General features: G+C 37.0%; 3 protein-coding genes across 7 annotated transcripts; all 3 read right to left on the reverse strand.

The window, feature by feature from the left end:
• Positions 1-580: 580 nt before the first annotated feature.
• LOC119985717 (serine/arginine-rich splicing factor RS40-like) lies at positions 581-4,897 on the reverse strand. 4 transcript variants are annotated; one of them, XM_038830068.1, is made up of 7 exons: positions 4,773-4,788; positions 3,817-3,927; positions 2,491-2,820; positions 2,144-2,256; positions 1,802-2,037; positions 1,049-1,680; positions 581-940 (listed from the first exon to the last, which is right to left on the reverse strand). In XM_038830068.1, exons 4-7 carry the CDS (start codon positions 2,237-2,239, stop codon positions 876-878), a joined length of 1,029 nt encoding a protein of 342 aa, XP_038685996.1. In that variant the 5' UTR covers positions 2,240-2,256; positions 2,491-2,820; positions 3,817-3,927; positions 4,773-4,788; the 3' UTR covers positions 581-875. The 4 variants fall into 4 exon arrangements, with proteins under 4 accessions (XP_038685996.1, XP_038685997.1, XP_038685994.1 ...); XM_038830069.1 differs by lacking the exon at positions 4,773-4,788 and adding an exon at positions 2,903-3,047; XM_038830066.1 differs by lacking the exon at positions 2,491-2,820 and having other exon boundaries at positions 4,773-4,897.
• Positions 4,898-5,211: 314 nt separating this feature from the next.
• Positions 5,212-10,506, reverse strand: LOC119985416 (E3 ubiquitin-protein ligase BIG BROTHER-like). Of its 2 annotated transcripts, XM_038829721.1 has the most exons (9): positions 10,291-10,506; positions 9,623-9,714; positions 9,376-9,529; positions 9,207-9,243; positions 8,955-9,086; positions 7,618-7,662; positions 7,120-7,253; positions 6,152-6,260; positions 5,212-5,529 (listed from the first exon to the last, which is right to left on the reverse strand). In XM_038829721.1, exons 5-9 carry the CDS (start codon positions 9,018-9,020, stop codon positions 5,494-5,496), a joined length of 390 nt encoding a protein of 129 aa, XP_038685649.1. In that variant the 5' UTR covers positions 9,021-9,086; positions 9,207-9,243; positions 9,376-9,529; positions 9,623-9,714; positions 10,291-10,506; the 3' UTR covers positions 5,212-5,493. The 2 variants fall into 2 exon arrangements, with proteins under 2 accessions (XP_038685649.1, XP_038685650.1); XM_038829722.1 differs by lacking the exon at positions 9,623-9,714 and having other exon boundaries at positions 9,376-9,558.
• A 544-nt stretch (positions 10,507-11,050) lies between these two features.
• LOC119985017 (DNA-directed RNA polymerases II, IV and V subunit 6A) lies at positions 11,051-14,349 on the reverse strand. Its single transcript, XM_038829167.1, has 6 exons — positions 14,178-14,349; positions 13,272-13,305; positions 13,024-13,196; positions 12,873-12,924; positions 11,597-11,664; positions 11,051-11,446 (listed from the first exon to the last, which is right to left on the reverse strand). Exons 1-6 carry the CDS (start codon positions 14,210-14,212, stop codon positions 11,377-11,379), a joined length of 432 nt encoding a protein of 143 aa, XP_038685095.1. The 5' UTR covers positions 14,213-14,349; the 3' UTR covers positions 11,051-11,376.
• Between the last annotated feature and the right edge of the window lie 309 nt (positions 14,350-14,658).

Here is a 14,658-nt window from a genome sequence, read left to right on the forward strand (position 1 = left end):
ATGTTTCATACTTTCATTGGCTGGTGACATCTACTTCCCAGACCCAGTTGAGAAACCACACACTCCATTCATTTTAATACAAGGAATTCTGCGCCCCATTCACCTTAATACAAGGGATTCAGCCGTTCAGGAAGAACCATAATGTGTCCCATTAATATTTTACCATCTGAGTGATGCAGGCCACAGATTTGTTAGGAATCATCATCAGTACATCGGCGCTGGAACACAAGCCAATAGCCATGCAGATGAATCCTTGATGTTTAAACGCAGTGTAATCATAAGTTATAACCCATATGCAAAACCTACTTGGAAGAGATGGTGGAGGACAGGAATATATCTCATCCAACGCATTCATTCAAAATAATAACACCACTAAGCAAATAGCCCCAGGCCCACAATCATGCGTGCACCTATTCTTTTACCATGTAGTCACAAATTCCCTAACTGCAGTAGCGCCCAATCGAACAATTTAAAGGAGAAAAAATCCTGTCCACAACAGATCAGAAAAAGAATACTAAAGCGCCAAAACCAGAGTATAAATCTATGTCAGAGGAAAAAGAAAACAAAGCAAGCCCGAATATGCAAAATTGGAAAGTACAAGTACATTACCAAACTGAACCACAAAGAACATATTGTTGATAATGTCAAGCATAAAACGAAACCACAAGGAACATAATGTTGATAATGTCAAGCATAAAATGAAACTAACAGTACATTTCGTCCAACATTACAAGATCAGCTGGAACATATTGCTGGCCATTGCCACAATCCGACAAAAGAAATTATGTAAAGTACACATGCAGCAATGCTAGAAACATGGTTCCACACCGTACAGATCATCAAAACAAGAAACTGTCAGGATGACCATCATTCCTTCATTCATCGTCTGGGGGTGAGTGACTATCAGTCACGAAATCATTCCTCCCCTGGAGGTGAACGGCTGTATTGTCCAAGTAACAAACACAACCATTAAATTTTTAGAAGCACATTGACAATAACACAGAAGGTAAAATGTGAAACTAAAAACAATTAGATCAATGAAACCTGCGATATCTCTCAGGCATGGGGCTTTCAGCTCCACCAAAGTTGTTGGGGCTGTCCCTAGGCTCAGGCATTGAAATTGGACTGGGTCCACGACCATTATCAGGGGAACCTCCATCTCTAGAATACGGGCTAATGCTGTTGTCACGACCATTCTTAGAGTTGTCCCTCTCCCTTCTATAAGGACTATTGCCAGGGCCACGACCATTTTCAGGGCTGGACTTCTCTTTGCGATAAGGACTCTGGCTGGGATCACGACCATTGTCAGGACTAGCCCTCACCCTGCGGTAAGGACTACGACTGCGGCCACGCACACGATCTGTGCCAGGCTTCTCTCTTCTGTAAGGACTACGACTTGAACCACGACCATTATCAGGGCTTGTCCTATCTCTTTTGTAGGGACTAGAGCTGCGACCACGACCATAATCAGGGCTCACCCTCTCTTTCCTGTAAGGATTGGGGCTAGAGCCTTGGCCATAATCAGGGCTACCCCTGTCTCTTCGATAGGGACCTGGTGAGCGCCTTCTATCATAATTTCTCCTGTCCGGGGATCTATCACGGCTTCTGTCAGGGCTGTATTTACGTTCATCATCATCCCGAATTGCAAACTCCACCGAAATAACTCGGTCCATTAGCTTGCTGCAAAATCAAAGTTTAGCAATATAAAGCCATTATGAAAAAAGTTCCGATTCATTAGCTTTAAAAATAAATTTCATCAAAATTACATCACCATGTATGCAAGAGTAAACAAAAAATTAACCTCATATTTGTAGCTTCCAAGGCCTTTGTGGCATCCTCTAGTGACTCAAACTGAACAAATGCAAAATTTCTTCTGATCCTTACGCTCGCTATTGTCCCATATGGCTCAAAATGCCTCTCCAAATCTTTAGTCCTCGTATTATACGGATCAAAATTAATAACAAACAAGGTCTTTGAAGGTTTAGAACTAGTCGAAGATCTTTTTGAGCTCTCAGGCCTCCTTACACCACGTTCTTGCTGTAACACAAGGATAAACGAGCTCAAGCGTAGTTATAAAATTGAAAAAAAAAGAATACAAATGCAGAAAAGAGAATCATCAACATTTAGCTTACAGTTGCATTACCTTAGTCCATTCAACACGCAGCCTGCGACCCTTTCGACCAAAGTCTGTTCGATCAAGTCCTCGAATTGCATCCTCAGCATCTCTCTCATCTTCCATGTAGATAAAAGCAAAACCTGTAGACAGATGACAGATGAATAAAAATGGTGCTTCAGAACCATTTTTTTATACCTGAAACATGCTTATAAAGAGAAACAGTAGAGAATCCTCCCGTGAAAGGACATTTACACACAAGGCAGCACTGCCTGGCTAGATCCGCTCAAAGCACTACCTTACAAAACCCTTGCATAACATTGTGCCCACCTGCGTGACATCTATAAACTAAGCGACCAATAAAAGTAGCAACAGACCTTGTGTGATGAACTAAGCGATGTCAATGAACAAGAACCCAAAAGTGGATGTCTCATGGTGGGTCAATGAAAATAGTGCCTTCTCCATGTTGCCTCTGCCTTGAGGTCGGCAATGTTTCAATCTTGAAACATGTCTGAAATTGAAGGCTGGGGCAAAGTCATGAGGAATGAAAAGCAATAGTGTCTGAGGAAAATGAGGGATGGTAGTGCCTCTGCAGATCAGAGTGACTCTTCTTGAAAACAAGAAGAGGAAGCTCGTCTCAGGCAGGAAAGAGAATTCTGAAGTGCCCATCCATTAGCCAGGAAGTGTATGGAAATCCAATGTTAATCCTGCGCCAAAGAAAATGCTGAGTATGGGGGTTTATGCTTCAAACAACACTTTTTTTTGGAAAACATATCCAGAACCCCCCACTTAGGACTTGACACAAAGGAAGATGTTGCTGCTGATTTGAATCTTCAGAACGATGTTACAGTCATACTGCTGAACAACCAACTCGAGAGGAAGCGGCAACCTCTACAATAGTAAGCGGCCCTGCTGAATTGCGGTAGCTGCTGCACTGCTCGTCGTGCAATGTGTCTCGGTAATTGTTTTTGATAAAAAAATGCATATATAAAAAAATTATTAAAAAATCTGTGTATACAGGTTTCAACTTAATTGCATCTTGTTCCTTAAAACGCTTTAATTTTTTAATTAATTTTATCATAACAAGTCAAAACCTATGCCACAAAAAGTTTTAGCACTCCCATATGAAGCTGAGAATATGACTATAAAGGTTGTGTCAAATATATTCTCACACGTGCTCTGGTAATGACTTCCTAATCCTTACATCTCCACAAACTTAATTCAACAGCAAAATATAGCCAACAAACCTTCTCAGTCATATATCACCAAAGGCTGCTCACAATACTGGTACAAAGTCAAATGAGAAATCAAGGTTCGCATTACTTAGCACATGTATTTCATCATTTAACTCAAGTTCGAATTGCACTGAGTAGCTATTTCAGATATTATCCACTTCTTTAGAATTTTTTTTTTGTGAGAACTCATTGCAAAAATTCAAAAGTGAAATAAATTAACATTATTGTTTTAGTAAAAATACTTCAAGGCCCAATATTACACACACATATAAGAAAACATGAACATCCTGCTGTTCTCTGAAATTCTAGTATGTCTGCTTCGAGAAATTTCACTCTTAACATCTTAGATGTACGATTGATTTGGCCAAAGGAAGACAATAACACTAGAAAACATGAAAATATCTAACACACGCTCACAAGATTACATTAGGAAAAAATATGCAGATATTAGATGAGCAAAATCATTACCTGACTTCATATCCACCCTTTCAACTCGTCCATATCTTCTAAACAGACGTTCCAGATCAGATTGCCTAGCATCATACTCAAAGTTCCCACAGAAGATTGGCCTCAACATTGCTGTAAAAAAAAATTAAAGGATTATGTTCTATAATCTACACTACAAGAAAGTTTTGTAAGAAGGTGGATTAATTACAATAATTTTTCAGGAAATATTTGAAGAAGCAGCACTCATATTTGACTTCACAAACTTCATTGATAGTCATTCAAGCATAAGAAACTGCCATGTTGATAATATTAATGTTGTCTTCAAAGTTAAACTATCAAAGTAAACGAGTCCTCTTCAGGAAAGAGCAAGAGTAGGCCTATATAGTCATGCAAAAGTTACATTCATTTGCAGATATCTAGATGCAAAAAAGTAAGTCTCAGTATACCAAACACTTTTTTTCAAGACCTACCCAACACCTTAGGACCTTAGGGCATTTATATCACCTCCAACCTCTATAACAGAAGTATCTTCTTAAATTTATTATAAAGGGAATTAAACAAAGGACCTAATCTACAACCGAAAGAAACGAACGAATTTTGTTTACCATAATTCAAAGATTGAAACCAATAAAATTAAATCCCCAAGCACATCCATATCCAAACCATAAATATAAACATAACGCTCTGGTAAAATAAATTAAATCTCTAAGCACATACAGCCGAATTTAGTTCATCCACTGAAGCTACGCGGAAGAAACATGGATTGCAAATGTTCAGCATCGGGATAAAAAGCAAAGGATTATTTAAATAGATCGAGTCAACAAGCAACCAGATCTAGCATGTACGAACTAAAAACCATAGATCAGAGCAACAAAGATCCGCTGAAGGAGCTAAGGCAGGCATGGGAAAACCGTTTCCAAAGAACAAATTACAAAAAAAAAAATGATAATTGATCAATTGAGTTGTGCTGTTTTTACCTCCTAATAGCAGCCGCAATGTGAAGACAGGGCGGAAACCTTCAACTCTTAGAACTCGAAACCCTAATGAGAGAGAGAGAAGCGTACGTCGTCTTCCTCTTGTTTTTAGACTATATCAATCCAAACGTGGACCCCGTTGGCTCCAATAAATATATAGATGATGACGTAGGGATGCTTAATGTAGCAGATAGACCCCGGTGTTTTCTTTTATTTTCGAAAGTGCCACAAAGAGGCAAGGTCTGTCTGTGTGACTTGTGAGTTGCCAAAAAGGCAAACATGCCCTTTCGTCCTCTGTGATAAATCATAAATATCTTACTAAAATATCTGGTAAAAATTTATTCACCGGGCCCTCGGTGGACCTCAGAAGCCCATAGTTTGGGCTTATGGATCCCAGGCCTGTTCAAATCAAATCAAGCCATGAAGGCAAAAAGATCGAGAATAGCCGAACAGGTTTTCAATTTCAGATCACCAAACTATACTACAGGGAACTTCTGCTTGCATCGCTTCCAAATTATTGTATTATGTACACCAACAAGAGAGAAAGAATCAAATTTAAATAATGTGTATTCTGGCTCTTAGCCTTTTGCTTTTATTTTTTATTGCCATAGCGCTGAAACCTTAAATAAATGATGAACAGCTTTATTTCCTTTCCCTTATTTGAAGTAAAAAGTAATAGTTGTAATCTAGTAGCTGTTAGTTCCACCCAGCAAACCTCCCAATATCAGAGTGTCACCTCTGTTTTGCACAAGCAGCAACTCTGCAAAAGAAGAAGACGAAGATCATGTAAAAATGGTTAATTACTGTGTACAATTACGATATAAACCTAATGGTAAAAGTGCAAAAAGATTAATGATGCTTTTTTAACACTTGTAATCCAGTAGCAGTCTTAACATTATTAGTTCCAACATCCGCGATAGAGGACTCCAATTTGTCTATAATATAACACTTGATGATGCACGCAGATGTAAGGTAATGGATTAATTTAACATTTTAGCGATATTTTGGGGGTTTAGGACTTAGAGGGAACGATTAACAGATCAATTAAAATTGTCCTTATCATATTCTGCTGCACTCGAAACCAATTAACTCGTGAAGCATAACTCAAGGCAATGAAAAGTGTAACAGTTGGAACTGGAGAAATCAATTAAGATAAAAAAAATTAATAAATTAAAATTAGATGGCTGATGCAATTTATTTCCTTGACACTTTCACTACTTATACTTTAATGGAGAGAACTACAAGCACAGTATAGAAAAGATACGAAGTTTGAATTGATTATTGCATGGAATTTTATAACTAGAAGCAGCAAACCACATACTGGTATAGTTATGAAGGGCAATACAACATAATTGAAGGTAAAACGAAAAAGAAAAACTAACCTTGCTTTCTTGTAACCAATTTTTTATGCATGTCTCGTGATACTGGTGCGTGCAGGGTAAAGTAGTTATCATATCTCCTCTTTTATATTCCATTTTACATATCAGACACCTCCAACATGACAGGAAGTAATATACAAGAAAATAAAATTGATCAGATATTTACAAAGTAATTACCAAAAAAATTGAATCATCCATGGGTCATCTAAAAATTATCAAACAGGAGTTATTTGCAAGAATAAGAAATTCCCATTCATCTAAGGCGGTCAAAAAGGTTTATCCAAGCATCAGCAAAACCATTTTCTCAGCTTTTCTCCATCCTCATTTTCTTAAGCACCATGTTAAGCAATGTGATTGACATACATAGAGTCAGCATCCTGCCCGCAGAACAGATGGTCTTCTAACACTCACAGACATGCAAGTATGTACATACATACATATACATATACATATATATATATATATATATATATATATAGGTAAGTGAAATTTAAAAAAAAAATCATACATTTGTGAATATATATGACTATGCTATGTAAAATTTATATCTTACCAAGGTAAAGCTATATGATGATGACTAATTAGCTTACAACTGGAAATACGTTCCAAAACCTAAGGCACTGGCGTGGGGTCCAAGTTAGCATTAGTTATGTAATGCGACATAACATGGAACATTTGCCATAAACACTAGACTTGCTGTTTCAAGAAAATATTGAGCAGTCAAATGAGTAATCTCTGAGCCTGTTTATTTGAATTTAAATATTGAAACCACTTGGTCGGAAGAAGTAGCGCCAAAGTTTCTAGTAGTTCAAATAAGGAGTTTGAAATCATTTATGGAAACAAATTTGTGTCCTATGTGACTCCATAGTGAGTTCCTTGCTAACATTTCCTGATAATTTACCTTTTGTATTCACTTAAATGATGTATGCAATGTGTAACACAGAAAGTTCTCGAGGGAAATCAATTTTTACTCTGATTTCTCTGAAGATTTGCTTCCTTTTGTTGATGGCTTTTTGTACTTGTGAGATGGCAACATAGATATCAGATCCTCTGACAGCCCTTTGCTTTTTTCTTCACCCATGGATTCTTCCAGTTGATTGATTTCCTATGAAGAAAAAAAATCACATCACAAAATGCTAAATATCGTAAAATATGGCATGTGCTCTGACTTAGATGAGCTGTTAGAGAAGCTATGACATTTAATAGCACTACCAATTCACATCGGTCTTCATTGAACTTGAAAGAAACAATCTGAATTCAGAAACAAATTACAAACCTATTTTTCACTACATCACAGCTTAGATATCATCGAAATAGAATGTGCCAAAATTTTGATACTTAAATAATACTAATTCGTCTACGTGCAATTGTGCATCCTCGAGAGTTTTTCTTCTTTTCCATGAAGTCTCCAATAACGATTCACACTAATCGTGATGGCAATGAAACAGCTGTTCCATTAGGAAGCTTACCTCATATGTCATATTATCTATTTCAATGTCATCCCCGTTGCCAACCTGCATTCACAAATCAAGACTTTTGTTACACATTTGAAGTATTGAACATTGACTGGGATGTCAGAAAAACAACAATCCATCACATGATGAGGGATTCCTTCGTTGTTAGCTCTTCTGCTCTCTGCAGAATACACAGTTTTGGGATTATTTCCCTTACGAGCAACCCATAAAAAAACAGCCAACTTAAATATTTTTCACCATGAGGATGAATGAGCAACTCAGAGAAATCTTAAATAAATTACTGTCAAGTACACATTTTAGTTAGGATCAAGAAGCTATCGAGTGACAAAATCCTGTCAAGTACATATTTTAGAAATTAAAGGCCAAGAAATATTTGCCAAGTTAAGCTGTTACAAAATGAACTCTGTAATTTGCCAAAGGTGGACAGCACAAAAGAGGAATACAGTGTACCAAAGAGAACAAAGATACTTGCATGTCTAATACGAAAATGACCTGAGATATTGGAGAAAATCTAGAAGTACAAGTTCTGCATCTAGTGTAGAAACACACTTGAAACTAAAATGTGAGCCAGGCAGTATCGAAATGTCAGACACTAGACTGAATGCATTTCAACCTAGTATAACCAATAAAGTAACAAGCTTAACCGTGTGCTACTGGGACAAAATAATTAAGGGAAGTAGACGCAGTCGGGACTTAAACAGCTCTAAACCTGGCCTACCCATGGTAGATGAATTGCTTTCTTAATCGGTGACGATTAACATCGCCAAACCCAAATGTATCCTATTTTTTATATAAGCCCAAATGTGAATGCGTCCTCTTAAAGAACACTATATGATTATTATGAAGTCCTCCAAGGTTTGATATGACGATTTCTAATCTCAAGGCATAATAGTACTGGAACATAACAGTAAACAACTAGAGATTAATTGTTGCCACCTGTATCCTGAAGTAAATTTATCTTTGATATTGATACTCTCTATAGCTTACTACTAGAAATATCAACAAAACACAATAGTGGTGAGAATTGAAATTCTTGGGATGTATATGTGCCTTGCCCATTAAACAGATTTCTTCAGCACCAGAGCAAATCATACATCTGTTATTTAGGCTCACATAAAGTTATGGAAGTTCCCTTTTATATAGCTTGGTTGAACTTGTCCAAAATATTTGCGTACTTTGCAGCCAGAAAAAACACAGTTCAAAAACAGACATGATAAACTCTAAGGAATGAGACATTCCAATGCTCTAACTCACTCACATATTCGTTGCCCACTTGATAATGAAAATATAAGTTGAATTTTTTTTTGAAAACAACACTAGTCGGCATTTACCTCCAAAGGATTCGAGAATGGCCATATCATTAAAAGGGTCCTCCACATCCTGCAAATGGGCTTCATCCCATACTGACCTTGAGCCACCACTTCTGCTACTTGATGCTCCACCCACCCTTCCGGAAGAAGGAACTGGATACAAGGGTCAATGTTTTAGGAAAGAAAAAAAAGCTTCTGATCAATGTTTCAAGAAGAATGTCTCTAGTAAATGTTTTGGGAAAAAGCCTCTGATTAATGTTTCAGGAAGAATACCTCCAGTCAATGATCCAGGAAAACTAGGATATGATCCCTGTAACACATTGGAAGAGAAAAAAAAACAAATCATTGGAATTTGCTGAACTTTGAGGAGTATATTAAGCACAAAATTAAGGCAAGAAAAAAAAACACTGAACAAATAGAAAACCAAGTAAAAACTACGTACATTTTGGTGATAACTTTCTGTAATCCCATCTGCTTGACCAAAAAAATAATCATAAGCTCCACCCATGAGCTCTCCAGCTAACGAGTATCCCCGTTTGTCCACAAGAAACAGGAGAAACTACTATATAATCCCCAATCAAAGAGCCTTTCACTTGCTGCACTTTCACAATCTCAGAAGTTAATCCTGCAATATAACAAATAGAGAAAATATTGGACAGTGTTAAGAAGAAATTTACACAACAGCTCACCAATACTTCGAGAATCGGATGCTGAGAATTCTTCATCCTCCTCTTCATATTTATATGTTGCTGAGCTCACGGTATCTAGATTGGTTCAAACACTGTGTGCAAATAATATTCAATTCCCTCGTAAATTGGTCGGTTATTGATGAAAGAAATAACAACAAAAATCACTCTGAATCCCATTAATTAGCATTGATAACAAGAGATCCTTATAAAATTAAAAATGAGATATATTAATTGTGGATGGAAATCACAATTCTTTAATCAGAAAGAAACATGCGTTAAGCATGTTTATTCATAATAAAAGAGAATCTTGAGCAAAAGTATAAGAACTTAGTTCAGTTAATAATATCCAGTAAAATGCAACACCCTGCATGGAGAGAGGAAATAGTAGAGATATCACAACCTATAAGAATGTCTTTCAACATCCGGTGAAGAGTAAAGAACTGTATCACTGGATACCTTTACTCCATCAAGATTAATTCGCACGCCAGGCAAAAGAATCATTTAACTCAACATGAATTGTTCAATTTTCATGACAATAATAACTGCATTTCTCCCTTCGCATGGATTTACCAATAATGATTTTGGCTTTCAATCTCATAATGCAGATAATTAATCAAACGTTAAGAAGAAATTCAATAATGACGGAAATGGAATGGGTAGAGAAGAACCTGTAATTTGCATAGGTTTTCCCAGGGTCTTTGCGTCTCGGCTTCATACTTGCTCAGGAGGAGCAAAGCCTCCATGCAAGCGATTCTACGGATTGATTCGACGCATCCCTGTCGGAAAAAGATCAGGGGTTTCGAGGAATAATATGGGCTTCCAAGTTTCATTTCTTGTGAATCTGTCGTCTGAATTATATCGTGCCTAAACAAAATATTGTGATATTGGCGTTGAGTTTGAGTCCATAAATACAGCAAATAGTTTTTAATTACTTGAAAACAGCTAATGGATCCAGCGATGAGGATTGGAAGCTGTCCTCTCACCTCTGAGGCTCAACAGTCTGTTGACCGTGTTCCAATTTGAAAAGGAAAATCAAAGAACCAACTAAAGGCCATATTGTTTTATCGAAACATTGAGGTACGGTGGCAGAGTTCTGTTCGGTTCAAATATAAAAATTTTATCCACTTTAAAATAGGGTCCAAATAATTAAACCTTATCCGATTTACTAGTCTAGACTTTAACCTGAATTAGATTATTATCCAATTTACTTATCCAGATTTAAATCAATCCGCATGCGATCAATCAAACACATCCGAAATTCAATTTGAATTAGAATATGGATATCTAAATATTTCGTAAACACGTGCTATTATCCAACCCAAAATTGATTTTTTTTGCCACTCCAGGGGTTCTTACTCTCTATATGTGTATGTCAATATATATATATATATCAAGCTTTCTAATTATATTTAGATTGACTTTTTGATATGAGAACATGCACCACAGATTGAAATACTGAGAAACAGCAACATTAATGTGGCTGCCGTCCATTCCTAGCGAACAGAAACATGCAGGAACGAAAGCCGAAAGGAGAAGGAGGTTCTACAGAATTGTACAAAACGCAATTTGGACAAGAAGTTCATGCAGCGCAACGTTCCCAATCATTTTGAAAGAGACTCATACACAAACGCTGAAAAAGCATTAGTCCAACGCCAACAACTAAATTGCCATTCAGCACAGTTTGGTTTTCATTTTTTCCAACGAATAACTTGCCATTCAGCACCATTTCCACGATTGCTGACACACTTGACTGATCAATCGCCTCCAACTTGTCTCTTCCATGAGTCCTCCACAATCAATTCATCAACTCCCCAGTCTTCATAGCTGCAAAATATTGCATAGAAATAACTTATAAAAATTACAAAATGTATAAATAAAAAACGCACTAAAAGTACTTGGACCCAAAACCTAATAGTGCACATATTTTTGCTAAATTTTAACGCAATATTAAGGGTTTAGATTCACGAACTGCACCTTCCATCAGGCAGATAGCGACGAATGGTGAACGGTATTTTCCGCTCACGAAGCTCCTTCATAGCAATCTGAACAAACGGAGCTAAGCTCGTTTAGCACAGAAGCAAAAAAAATAAAAGAAAATATTTGTGAAAAATTAAATTTTCTGTAATCAAAACATATATCCACATAGTGAAGCAAGTCAGCAACCACAAGCAAGCTAAATGAATTTTTATGCTGAAATGAAAACTACTAAGCAACTTCAATGAGTTCTAATGATTGTATCAAATTCATGGAGGCTATTTCTGGATTGAATTCCTTTGGTGCTGCGATTAATCGCTTTATATAAAAGAAACAAAACTAAAAACCAAAAGAAAAGGATAGAATGATGGCCACAAAAAAAAAAAAAAAAAAAAAAAAAAGAGGCAAATTAATTTTAAAAAGCAATTGTTACAAGGTGCCATAACAGCAAAGGACAGGGACAAAATAAAGATTATAAAACTGGTTTGGATCGACGCAACCAAGACTGCAGACAGCATTGTTGAAAATTCCTGCAATCTGCAGCCTGAAAATCCTCTTAACATGAACACACAACATCATTGCAATATACTCACTCCAACAGGATCTAGCATGTGAGTATGTGACCTCAGTTGCATCTAATTTCCTGTCTGCTCACACACACTGCCTCATTTTCGCTAGAGGTCCATGACGTAGAAGATACCAAGAACTTGAGGGGGTATACGACATTATGTTCATTATTACAAACTTTATGACATTGATATCAAGTCTTCTCCAAATCCTCTAATAAGTTTATTTTTCAAATGAAAAGCATATTGCATACCCTATCACATAGTCTATTTGCTGTATATACAAAGATAATCTCATTTCCATATCAGCAGCACAGTAGTTTTTTAAGTGGGGAATGCTTAGTTTCAAACTTATTCATGTGTAACACATGATTCTCATTCTTATAAATTTATGTCATACAGGCAAATGCATATCTAACCTAACTGCTTAAGAAACACAACTTCTTTTCTAAAAGCAGAGGCAGAAACTTGAGCATAAATGGGCAAAGAAGATATTGATGGCGGATTCACCCATAATGTCTAGTGAAAATTCTACATTATAACACAGAATGCACATGGTCATTCTGAAACAAAAATAAAGCTCAATATCAGTACTCTATTGGCTTGACCAGGGGATCATAAAAAGACAACCACAATGTGCACCACATCTTAAAATGAGAAAGGAGTAGAAATGCTCTAGATATCAAAAAGTTAGCTTGATAGAATCTTACCTCAAGTGGGTCAGTCTCACCCTCCAACTCGACCATCACAGGAGCATTCATGCTGCTCACACAAAAAATATAAATTGATATTTGTCTTGCTGACTAGATCTGAAAATCTTAGAACGAAAACAAGAGAAAAGGGAGGAGAAGGAAGAAAAACCTGATCTGCAGTGCACGTGTTCCCAGTATTCTGGCACGCTCATATTTTGTCATATATTTAGACGTTTTACGAGCGCGTTCCCCAACTTCCTTCTCCTCATTTTCCTCAGTTTCAATGGGCTCTCCTGGAACATCATCATCGTGATTGTTTTCTACGTCCTCCTCTGCACCTTCCTGTTCATCAACCATTTGAAAATTTGAGGGTAAAAAAATAGATGCATCACAAACAAACAAATGAAAGTAACTCACTTCAATTTCAGGCTCTGGTGGCTCATCCTCGTACCTGCAGCAACACAGGGAGATTAAGCAATAGATGAATAGCTTAAAGTATTAAAAGTTAAAACCCCAATTTGCCATGCCACTGCATACACAATGCCACATGTAAAACAGTAATCCTCAAAACGTCAAACAACATTCCAATTTCCAAATCACATAATATAGCACTTTAATCACATTCAAATTACAGGATTGGACATATTGACAGACTGAGCCATTTTCCATAATTCCATGATCCAAGAAATTACAAAATATGTCATTGTGAGCAACTATTAGATGCAAAGAATTAATAGTTCACACATTCTGCAGGACAGATGATAAACATCTAAGAACAGTAAGCACATCTTTATTATTGCAATGTTGATATGGAACTGAAAGATGTGTGTGAGATGGCAAGAATAGACACAAAGATAGTCCTTCCTCCATCCCAAGATAATCAACATTCCTTTATAGGAAAGAGTGACATCGTTCCTCTTGAAATTGTCAAAAAGGAACTGATCACACCAGCCAGGGCTTAGGGTTTAGGAACTGATCACACAAAGATAGTCCTTTCAATGCTTTATTCGAGTTTCCAAATGACTCCACCCAACAGAGATCATAAAAAGAAACTATAAATTCTATAATAATCGAAATTCATGGCCAAACCTAATTTTCGTAGGCGAAGAAAACTAGAGAATGATGAAACGAAAATTTCAAACCCTAAGTTTTCCTCGAGTTTTCATAAATTAAACTCGAACAGTGATGATAGAATCATTCGTGCCGCAAGGGTTCATTTCGAACACCGGAAAATCTATTTGAATTGAAATATGTAACTCTTAAGTCGTTTGGGTCCAATTTAAAATATAGACATATGTTAACGCACACAGTTATAGAACGCACCCCATGTCGACATCGTTGTAGTCATCGTCGGCCATGGATAACAACTGGAGAAGCTCTTCGTCACCCTACCTGGCGCTCCCGTTGATGGTGCGAAAGCCCTAATTCGGGTTCCTACACCAAATACTTGTGCCAACTATTTAGGAGGGAGCTCCAGCTTTTAGCTGCCACTAAGCTAAATAAGTAAATAGAGTAAATACTATCGGGAAAATAAAAGAAGAGCAGTGGGCTTTACCAATTTGGGTCAACGGAAAAGACTTGAAAAGCCCATGGATCTGCAGAAAAATTAGACTGCAGAGATCCATTGGATCAACTGGAATGCTTGAGCCTGGTGTATGGAAATATGTGGTGGGCCTTGACCCACATGATGTATTCTGGTTGTCGCTCACATCTTCGGATGTATTGTTCTTCATGGTCAGCGCCACACCGACAGCTAAATTGGGCCGTTGTAAACACAAAAATAAAAAATTACCATACAGAAACC

Source organism: Tripterygium wilfordii, chromosome 19 (assembly GCF_013401445.1).
Source record: "Tripterygium wilfordii isolate XIE 37 chromosome 19, ASM1340144v1, whole genome shotgun sequence".
NCBI lineage: Eukaryota > Viridiplantae > Streptophyta > Magnoliopsida > Celastrales > Celastraceae > Tripterygium > Tripterygium wilfordii.

Excerpts from the sequence above, each read along its gene's own strand:
- LOC119985017 (XM_038829167.1), bottom strand. The coding sequence starts at position 14,212 with ATGGCCGACGATGACTACAACGATGTCGACATGGG. Across the intron at positions 13,306-14,177 it reads TACAACGATGTCGACATGGG|GTACGAGGATGAGCCACCAG; the intron begins GTGCGTTCTATA and ends GTGTTGCTGCAG. Across the intron at positions 11,447-11,596 it reads CGCTATCTGCCTGATGGAAG|CTATGAAGACTGGGGAGTTG; the intron begins GTGCAGTTCGTG and ends AATATTTTGCAG.
- LOC119985416 (XM_038829722.1), bottom strand. The coding sequence starts at position 9,020 with ATGAAGCCCATTTGCAGGATGTGGAGGACCCTTTTAATGATATGGCCA. Across the intron at positions 6,261-7,119 it reads AAATCTTCAGAGAAATCAGA|GTGTCTGATATGTAAAATGG; the intron begins GTAAAAATTGAT and ends GTCATGTTGGAG. Across the intron at positions 5,530-6,151 it reads ATTGGTTACAAGAAAGCAAG|AGTTGCTGCTTGTGCAAAAC; the intron begins GTTAGTTTTTCT and ends CTTCTTTTGCAG.
- LOC119985717 (XM_038830066.1), bottom strand. The coding sequence starts at position 3,925 with ATGTTGAGGCCAATCTTCTGTGGGAACTTTGAGTATGATGCTAGGCAA. Across the intron at positions 2,257-3,816 it reads AAGGGTGGATATGAAGTCAG|GTTTTGCTTTTATCTACATG; the intron begins GTAATGATTTTG and ends ATCTGTCTACAG. Across the intron at positions 2,038-2,143 it reads TGCGTGTTGAATGGACTAAG|CAAGAACGTGGTGTAAGGAG; the intron begins GTAATGCAACTG and ends CTTGTGTTACAG.